The 10569-nt window shown below is 46.3% G+C and overlaps 1 protein-coding gene across 6 annotated transcripts in view; it reads right to left on the reverse strand.

Annotated features, from left to right (window-relative positions):
• SMURF2 (SMAD specific E3 ubiquitin protein ligase 2) overlaps positions 1 to 1024 on the reverse strand; it is a 54977-nt gene extending 53953 nt beyond the window's left edge. For 3 of the 6 annotated variants that reach the window (XM_075178008.1, XM_075178007.1, XM_075178005.1), the window contains exon 1: positions 761 to 1024. In XM_075178008.1, coding sequence (XP_075034109.1) covers positions 761 to 812 — 52 coding nt within the window. In that variant the 5' untranslated portion in view covers positions 813 to 1024. The remainder of the gene's footprint in view (positions 1 to 760) is intronic. The other 3 variants (XM_075178011.1, XM_075178010.1, XM_075178009.1) reach the window with 1 other exon arrangement.
• Positions 1025 to 10569: the final 9545 nt, after the last annotated feature.

Consider the following 10569-nt stretch of genomic DNA (forward strand, 5'->3'; position numbering starts at 1 on the left):
AAGAGACAAGGTGGGACCTGAGGTCACACTCACTGCTGAATAGGGGACATTGACTACATGCCAGAGTCACTTCGGAGAAGGGGAGAGAGATTATCTGGGGGGTAACGCTGCTTGGCATCCAAGGGCAAAGTCATCACCACTCAAGCTAGAAGAGGCAAAAAGCTGTCAAACATGGGATCCTGCGACATCACAGCGGCATGAAAACAAAAATGGGGAACCAGATCTTTCCATTTTAATTTACAAAAAGCAATACATGGAGGGCCACAATGGCACATTTAACATGAGTAGGGAACACCCTCACTTGTAAAGTAGGGATGACTTATACAGCATTAGTTTCCAAGAGGGGTAGAGGGAGATTTAGGAGCCCACTGATTATTGCATTAGTCTATAACCACTGATATTAATGGGGGTGGGACCTACTGGGGTACACATTTACAGAAGAGGGTGCTTCCTTATCCTACATAGTAGGTAATAGGCATGAATGGGGGGACGGGAAGGGGTGACCATATACACACGTACATCCTGGAAATACCAGACACCACCCACGGGCTGCAGACCCCTGTACATTGCACAGTTGGGGGGGGGGCAGCTTATTGCGGCCTATTAACCCCTAAGGTGCGGGGAGGCCTGGCCCCTCCTGATCCCAGGCCTGTCGCCTACAGACATCCCGGCCGGTCACTCGAGGCCCATGGCCGCTGGTGCCCTCAGTCCCGCAGCTAGTTCGCAGGCGCGACCCTCTAAGAGAAGATAAGTGTTTTACCGGTAAGGCGGAGCTTTACGGGTCCGTTCCTCCGGGATCCCTGGTTAGACATGGCCCCGGCCCCCAGCAGTAGTCCGGAGGGCGTGGTAGGCCCGGGCCGGAGCCGCGGAGTGGAGTGGTGGGTGAGGCCGGGCACGGTGCGCTCTGCGCGGGGAGGGGAGTCAGGCGGAGAGCGGAGGCCCGGATGTACAGAGCAGAGCCATGAGAAGGGGGGAGAGGGGAGACTGGCACTGAGGGAGAACGGCTGTGAGGGAGGAGACACAGAGTCAGTGGGAGGAGGCCGGGGGAGGAGAGCGGCAGTAAGGGGGCTGAGTCTGAGGAGGGGAGAGCAATGGTGCTCATAGAGACACACAGACAGCGGCCTGTCCGACCCCAGACTGGGTGTATTGTACCCGGGGGAGAGGAGACTGGGGTGTATTGTATAGAGGAGGGGGAGAGGAGACTGGGGTGTATTGTATAGAGGAGGGGGAGAGGAGACTGGGGTGTATTGTATACAGGGGGGGAGAAGAGACTGGGTGTATTGTATATAGGGGGAGAGGAGACTGGGGTGTATTGTATATAGGGGGGGAGAGGAGACTGGGTGTATTGTATATAGGGTGGAGAGGAGACTGGGGTGTATTGTATATAGGGGGGGGAGGAGACTGGGGTGTATTGTATATAGGGGGGGAGAAGAGACTGGGTGTATTGTATATAGGGGGAGAGGAGACTGGGGTGTATTGTATATAGGGGGGGAGGAGACTGGGGTGTATTGTATATAGGGGGGGAGAGGAGACTGGGGTGTATTGTATATAGGGGGAGAGGAGACTGGGGTGTATTGTATATAGGGGGGAGAGGAGACTGGGGTGTATTGTATATAGGGGGGAGAGGAGACTGGGGTGTATTGTATATAGGGGGAGATGAGACTGGGGTGTATTGTATATAGGAGGATAGGAGACTGGGGTGTATTGTATATAGAGGGGAGAGGAGACTGGGATGTATTGTATATAGGGGGGAGAGGAGACTGGGGTGTATTGTATATAGGGGGGGGAGAGGAGACTGGGTGTATTGTATATAGGGGGGGAGAGGAGACTGGGGTGTATTGTATATAGGGGGGGAGAGGAGACTGGGTGTATTGTATATAGGGGGAGAGGAGACTGGGGTGTATTGTATATAGGGGGAGAGGAGACTGGGGTGTATTGTATATAGGGGGGAGAGGAGACTGGGGTGTATTGTATATAGGGGGGAGAGGAGACTGGGATGTATTGTATATAGGGGGGAGAGGAGACTGGGGTGTATTGTATATAGGGGGGAGAGGAGACTGGGGTGTATTGTATATAGGGGGGAGAGGAGACTGGGGTGTATTGTATATAGGGGGGAGAGGAGACTGGGGTGTATTGTATATAGGGGGGGAGAGAAGACTGGGTGTATTGTATATAGGGGGGGAGAGAAGACTGGGTGTATTGTATATAGGGGGGGAGAGAAGACTGGGTGTATTGTATATAGGGTGGAGAGGAGACTGGGGTGTATTGTATATAGGGGGGGGAGGAGACTGGGGTGTATTGTATATAGGGGGGGAGAAGAGACTGGGTGTATTGTATATAGGGGGAGAGGAGACTGGGGTGTATTGTATATAGGGGGGGAGGAGACTGGGGTGTATTGTATATAGGGGGGGAGAGGAGACTGGGGTGTATTGTATATAGGGGGAGAGGAGACTGGGGTGTATTGTATATAGGGGGGAGAGGAGACTGGGGTGTATTGTATATAGGGGGGAGAGGAGACTGGGGTGTATTGTATATAGGGGGAGATGAGACTGGGGTGTATTGTATATAGGAGGATAGGAGACTGGGGTGTATTGTATATAGAGGGGAGAGGAGACTGGGATGTATTGTATATAGGGGGGAGAGGAGACTGGGGTGTATTGTATATAGGGGGGGGAGAGGAGACTGGGTGTATTGTATATAGGGGGGGAGAGGAGACTGGGGTGTATTGTATATAGGGGGGGAGAGGAGACTGGGTGTATTGTATATAGGGGGAGAGGAGACTGGGGTGTATTGTATATAGGGGGAGAGGAGACTGGGGTGTATTGTATATAGGGGGGAGAGGAGACTGGGGTGTATTGTATATAGGGGGGAGAGGAGACTGGGATGTATTGTATATAGGGGGGAGAGGAGACTGGGGTGTATTGTATATAGGGGGGAGAGGAGACTGGGGTGTATTGTATATAGGGGGGAGAGGAGACTGGGGTGTATTGTATATAGGGGGGAGAGGAGACTGGGGTGTATTGTATATAGGGGGGGAGAGAAGACTGGGTGTATTGTATATAGGGGGGGAGAGAAGACTGGGTGTATTGTATATAGGGGGGGAGAGAAGACTGGGTGTATTGTATATAGGGGGGAGAGGAGACTGGGTGTATTGTATATAGGGGGGGAGAGGAGACTGGGTGTATTGTATATAGGGGGGGAGAGAAGACTGGGTGTATTGTATATAGGGGGGGAGAGAAGACTGGGTGTATTGTATATAGGGGGGGAGAGGAGACTGGGTGTATTGTATATAGGGGGGGAGAGGAGACTGGGGTCTATTGTATACAGGGGGAGAGGAGACTGGGGTGTATTGTATATAGGAGGGGGAGAGGAGACTGGGGTGTATTGTATACAGGGGGAGATGAGACTGGGGTGTATTGTATATAGGAGGGGGAGAGGAGACTGGGGCGTATTGTATATAGGAGGGGGAGAGGAGACTGGGGTGTATTGTATATAGGAGGGGGAGAGGAGACGGGTGTATTGTATATAGGAGGGGGAGAGGAGACGGGTGTATTGTATATAGTGGGGGGGAGAGGAGACTGGGGTGTATTGTATATAGTGGGGGGGGAGAGGAGACTGGGGTGTATTGTATATAGTGGGGGGGAGAGGAGACTGGGGTGTATTGTATATAGTGGTGGGGAGAGGAGACTGGGGTGTATTGTATATAGGAGGAGAGGAGACTGGGGTGTATTGTATATAGTGGGGGGGAGAGGAGACTGGGGTGTATTGTATATAGGGGGGGAGAGGAGACTTGGGTGTATTGTATACAGGAGGGTAGGAGACAGGGGTGCATTGTACACAGGGGGAGGGAAGACAGGGTGAAGAGGGAGAGGAGACTGGAGCGTACAAGGCACAGGGGGAGAGAAGATCGGGGTGCAGTGCACATGGGTAGAGGAAACGGGGTGAAGAGGGAGAGGAGACTGGGACATGCAGGGCACCGGGAGAGAGGAGACTGGGATATACAGGGAACATAAGGAGTAGAAACTGGGGCATACAGGGCACAGTGGGAGAAGAAACTGGGGTGTACAGGGCACAGGGGTAGAGGAAACTGGGGCATACAGAGTTGTGCAGTGTTTAAAGTGACACATTTGCATTTATTACTGCAAATCTTTAATTCTTGTGATGTCATTGAGTTTCTGCACATCTGGGATAAACACACATTTATTAGTCATTGGGCTTTGTCATTTGGCTGGCACGTTGTAGTATCACAAAGACATTCACCAGTGTGACTACCCAAACATTTCTGTGAGATTTCTTACCCAACAAACTATTTAATGTCACCTGCTCCACCAGGATGTTTGAGGGTACATTTTGAAACTTACAATATTGATAATTCCTAAAATAAATGAGTAACTATAGGTCAATATTGCACTGCACATGTAGGTTGATGACACACACCGATCTATACATACCTGAAATGTGCATTATTTTTTTTTCTAAACATACCATGGGAGGTCAGCAGACGTGTGTACTGTATTTGTGGAGGAACTTTATTCAGAATTCATACTATGGTAGTGCTTAAAGTAATAATGGAAGCATTAATTCTCCCAGAGAAGAAGTTAGAGGGAATTAACTGAAAAAATTGGTGTTTCAGGAACTGACAGAGCCGGCTTCTGACTCTGACAGCAGCTGTGAATGTTTACAGCTGGGACCAGGCAGAATTCAGAAGAGGATTGCACAATATACTCACCAGTCAGCCTCCGACCACTGTAATCCCTGCAGGGAATTATTTTTAGGTGCTTTTTTTTTCTTTTTTTTTTTTTATATATACTTCCCAGACATTAGTCTGTCGCCAGCTCTTCAAGACAAACCCACTTCAAGTTGTATTATCTAGAATGTGAGACAATGCCTTGTTCCCGGAGCAGGGTGTCGACACAGGTCAGCAAACCTGACAACTGTCCCAATTTGAGGGTACCGTCCTGATCGCAGGATCGTTGTCTTGTGGGTCAGAAAGTTGGTAGTTATGTCTTGTTCACCTTTGCATTATGTAGTTAATTGTCTTTATATTACAAAAACAAAACAGTGCTAGTTTTTCTAACTTTTTTCAGTGTTAGGATATTCTTTTTTTGTCTCTTTGTTATGTTCTGTAACTAAACACACATGGATAAAAGACACAGCAAATAAAATACAGTTAGTGTAAAACTCAAAGATTGGTTCAACCCACAAAATAGCGGCTTCCATTGTGTTGGCAATGAAAGTCCTTGAAAAGCATATTTCCCCTGAGATTAGCAGGGTGAATCCAGAGTATTCGAGATGACTTAGGAGTAATAATTCAATACCTGAAATAAGAAAACAAGATAACCTATAGTTCATAGGAGACAACTTTTAAAAATGGAGGTGCTCTATGAAATTCCAGGACCCTCAATGCTCATTGCAACTGACAATAGGGCTTCCCAGATATTTATAACTCTTCTGCCCTTTGACCTGTATAAATTACGTGCAGGGCAACTCACATTGCATTGAATCAGCCCTTATGTATACAGGTACTCCTCACTTAACGACCGAGTTCCGTTCCTACGACTAGGTCGTTAAGCGAATTGGTCACTAAGTGAGTACAGTACTGTTATATGCACCTACATGTATTGTAATAATTTTTATTGATTCTGAATGAAGAAATAGACTAAAGAAAACTGTATTTTGTTAGTTTGCTTTACATTACATAACACTGCATAACAGAAAATAAACATGTGTACAGTAAAGCTCTACAAACAGCAGCAATTATAACAATGAGGACCCAGGGAGAACCTGGTTGTAACTCAGAGTGGTCATTAAATGGGTAGGTTGTTAAGTGAGGAGTACCTGTATTCAGTATTCGCTCCAATTATTATAGTACTGGAAAGCTGTTCAAGACGTCTACTTGTAATTTCATCGCCGTCTGGTGGTTACTTATGTGCACTACAAGTCTTAGTCTTCAGAATTAAAGAAGCAACAGCATCTCATCACCATTTATTTATATAGCGCCACCAATTCTGCAGCACTGTACCGAGAATATTTTTGTCATTTACTGCCAAATTGGCACTTACAGTCTCTTATAGCTCCCTAACTTACATACATACTAGGTTTGCCAGCAGCCGATTAACCTATCAGTATGTTTTTGGAGTGTGAGAGGAAACCCATGCAAACAGGGAGAACATACAAACTCCACGCAGGTAAAGCCCTGTTTTGGAATTGAACTCATGACGCCTATCACTGGGAGTCAGAAGTGCTAACCACTGAGCCACCATGATGCCTTTGCAACTAATGTGCTGTGCCATGTACCCAAGGTCGGACTGGTCCCACTTCCCAGGGAGTCTGGGTGGCCACATTTTATATTGAGCCAATCCCAGAGTGAGAAGCCAGGAGCTTGTAGCCAATCAGCAACCGGCAGTCCTGGAGCGTTCTATGTTTAAAACTCATTTATACGGCTGCTGAGACTGAATAACCCGGAGGATGCTGTTGCAGGACACGGGAGGAGAATTACAATGTAAAGTACCGCAGTGATGGTGGAGAGAACCTGAGGGGGTGATACTTCTATTTGATGGGTTGATTATTACAAAAATAAATATATCATTGTATTAGGCACTGGCAACCCAGCTTTCACCTTTCTACTTGCATACTGCGTTTCATGATTTTTATACATACTGTCTGTCTTACATTTACTTGTCTCTCCTATTTATGGAAGCCTAGTGTCTTACATTTATGAATATATACTGCCTCTCACATTTCATATTTATGGTGGAAAGCCTGGTTTTCAGTGTTATAACACAGGAGCCAAGTGTCACTGGACTAAAGACATTAGGGGCTAGATTTACTAAACTGCGGTTTGAAAAGGTGGAGATGTTGCCTATAGCAACCAATCAGATTCTAGCTGTCATTTATTTAGTGCACTCTACAAAATGCAACATCTCCACTTTTTCAAACCCGCAGTTTAGTAAATATACCCCTAGGTGTTAATAGGTAAATGACACTTGCGGGTAAATGTAGCAAGCTGCGAGTTTTCGGCAGGTTTGCAAAGTGGAGATGTTGCCGATAGCAACCAATTAGATTCTAGCTATCATTTATTTAGTACATTCTAGAAAATAGTAGAACGATTTCACGCAAAATATATATCGGAATTTACATTCCTTAATGAATAAGGCCCAGAGTATCTAGTGTGGTTATTCTGAAAGGGTTGTACGTCATCTAAGTGGTAATGGGCTGGATTGATTGTAGTGTAAACAGCACAAGGAAAAGTATGTTGAAAACAATGAGGTATCCTATGAAGAGTATACAGGTAACAAGTTCATTATGACATCTTTAAAACATTCCTATTTCCTTATACAATGAAGGCATGACATAGAGTACCATTTGCATATTGTGCTGCTATTAATAGTCTTCATATAGTCTATGGGTCATACCACAATCAGGGCCGGATTAACCCGAGGTCTAACTGGGCTACAGCCCAGGGGCCTCGGGCATCCGTGGGGCCCTTTCTTGGAAGTATTACTTTTTTTGTTCAGCTGTAGTGCGAGCCGCCGGCCGCGCTACAGACTGTGCAGCGGTCGGCGACTTCTATTGAATGAAGGTGACGTCACTCACCTCCATTGACAGGCTGCTGGTAATGGTCCGTCCGCGGCGCTCATTAATCTTGCTAAGGAGATCTCGTGAGAGTGAGACTGTCTCACTTTCACGAGATCTCCTCAGTAAGGAGATAGGTGCACGCCGCGGAACGGACACTACAAGCAGGCAGCAGGGAGTGAGCTGACTGAAGAACACAGAGGTAAGCTGGCTGGCTCAGACATTGTCTTTTTGGTGCAGAGAATTACAAGGGGGGGGGGGCTGGCTGGTACCATAGTGTGCACTTTTGGAGGCGATATTTGCAGGGGGGGGTTGGGGGCTGGTTGGTGCAGAGAATTATAAGGGGGGGGCTGGCTGGCACTATAGTGTGCACTTTTGGGGGAGATATTTGCAGGGGAGGTTGGGGGCTGGTTTTGCAGAGAATTACAAGGGGGGGGGGGGCTGGCACGCATAGTGTGCACTTGTGGGGGTGATAATTGCAGGGGGGTTGGGGGGCTGGCTGGCACAGTGTGCACTTTTGGGAGAGATATTTGCAAGGGGGTTGGGGGGCTGGCTGGCACAGTGTGCACTTTTGGAGGAGATATTTGCAGGGGGGGGTTTGGGGGCTGACTGGCAAAGTGTGCACTTTTGGGGGCTGGCTGGCACAGTGTGCAGTGTTGGGGGAGATATTTGCAGGACGGGGTTTGGGGGCTGGCTGGCACAGTGTGCAGTGTTGGGGGAGATATTTGCAGGAGATATTTAAAAGGTACACAGCTCAAACTACTTATGCCCAATCCGATATTACTGGGGAGCCCCCAATAATATTGGATTAGGCATAAGTCGCTTGAAAAATGGGAGCCTCACAGTACCCCTAGCCCAGGGGCCTACAGTGTCTTAATCCGGCCCTGACCACAATAGGCTTCAACTGCTCCTCCTTGCAGTATGGTGAACAAATTCTTCACCCATTGTCTCTCAAGCAAATCATGAAGATAGGTTATCATAAACACTTGCAAATGTCCGCAACAGTGTCTTCATATTTGGTAAAGTGCAGGGATCCTAGTCTAAGTACAGGGACTAGTACCTGCTCACTGGGTGCTGTAGGTGATGGGTCCCCCTGGTTTCCCCATGGCTGGAAAACAGTAATCCGCCTTGTCTCCATCACATTATCTCCTAAGATCTCCAGCATTTGTCAAAGTGAGGTTATATGGTCCTTGGCTGAATGGGCCAGTGCTTTTGGTTCCAGCCGAGGTTATGACCTGGTTCTGTGAGTGGGCACTGGGTTCTGGAAGATCCTTGCAGTTTTCTCCATGGTTGCTTCTAGAAGATCATCTTTGTTACTGTCGCTGTCAGTGTCCTCCACCTTTAACCTGTCAGGTTCATCCCAGCTCACTTTGCCATCCTGACTGGGGTTTACAGATTTCTTGAGGCTTCGCCTACCGTCAGTAATCTGTCTTTGCTGACATCTACTGTGGGCTGGGCCAAACCAGTCACTCACCAACTGTGTCAACTGCTCACTAATGTGGTGCTCCAGTTAGAGGAATATAGTAGCTGCCACCACCAGGCTTTTCTCTGGCACCTGAAATTTATTGCTTTTGGGTGATGTGTTGAACTGCAGCAGTAACTCTAGTGACTCTGGCTGGATTATTGTCATGATTATAGCCTAATCAGGATAATTAGGAACATGATATATTAATGTGCTGATCCTAAAAATTAAGTGGCTTAGATAACATTGTTTCCAGAAAATTATTTAATGTATGTAAACAAGGGGTTAATGTATGCTTCAGAAGCCTGCTTTATGTCACCTGGGTTCGATTGTTCATTCCAAGATGCCTGGTCTCACAGGCGGACATCCAATCATTTCAGATCCTAAAAGCTTGAAATTCCCTTGAGTACATTTGGGGTAACTCTTAAGTTCAGTGTATATTCCTTATTGGAAACCTAATAACTCAAAGCAATGATTTCCATATATCCATGGATGAGAAGATCTCTGAATAAAATTGTAACCACTGGAACTAGCCACATGAAATGTGTCAACAATGTATATCAGCCTTATAAGGAATCTATAGGGATAATGTGTCTCCACAAGTAATCATTATAATATATTCGTGTTTCATATGCATATGTGTGAAAAATCATAACATGTTTAGTGAAATGAATGCTATGCCGCTGCTATGTTCAAGAAGAGTTTTAATATATTTGTAGAACCTATAACTAGATATGTTCTTGGACAAAGGACAATAATGTGGTTGTAATACAAATTAGCATACTAGCCACAGAGGAGGAAGCTTTGGGAAAGGAAGAACATGGTTTAAAAAGTGATGCAATTATTTTATAAGCTGTTAGTTTTTGAGAAAAAGTCTTCTACGGATTAATTGTCCATACCTCCACCTTTGACCTGTCAAGTTCATCCCAGCTCACTTTGCCATCCTGACTGGGGTTTACAGATTTCTTGAGGCTTCACCTACTGTCAGTAAACTGTCTTTGCTGACATCTTCCACTGTGTGCTGGGCCAAACCAGCCACTCACCAACTGTGTTAACTGCGCACTTATTGCGTAATCCATTGCCTTCCACGGGCAACAGATTACGCATACGTGAGTGTACTATTACTGTTTCTGTGTTTTATGACTGTTTTATTGTAAGTAAACTGTTTTCTGTATGTCAAATTGTAATCACCATTTTTATTCAATATACTTTGTGACTTTTTGTTATATTACACCCCATTTAATATGGTTCTGTCTTTGTGTTCTTAAAGAATTCACGTGTCAGGTTTGTAACCCTTCATTTATGCAGTGACTTGTTTGGTTTCCTGTACCTCTGTTTAAATTAATTTGTGATTCCATATTGGGATGAGTCATCATCATCAGCTATTTGTATAGCACCACTAATTCCGCAGCGCTGTACAGAGAACTCACTCACATCAGACCCTGCCCCATTGGGACTTACAGTCTAAATTCCCCACACAGACAGAGACTAAGGTCAATTTGATAGCAGCCAATTAACCTACTAGTATTTTT

Source organism: Mixophyes fleayi, chromosome 6 (assembly GCF_038048845.1).
Source record: "Mixophyes fleayi isolate aMixFle1 chromosome 6, aMixFle1.hap1, whole genome shotgun sequence".
NCBI classification, from domain to species: Eukaryota; Metazoa; Chordata; class Amphibia; order Anura; family Limnodynastidae; genus Mixophyes; species Mixophyes fleayi.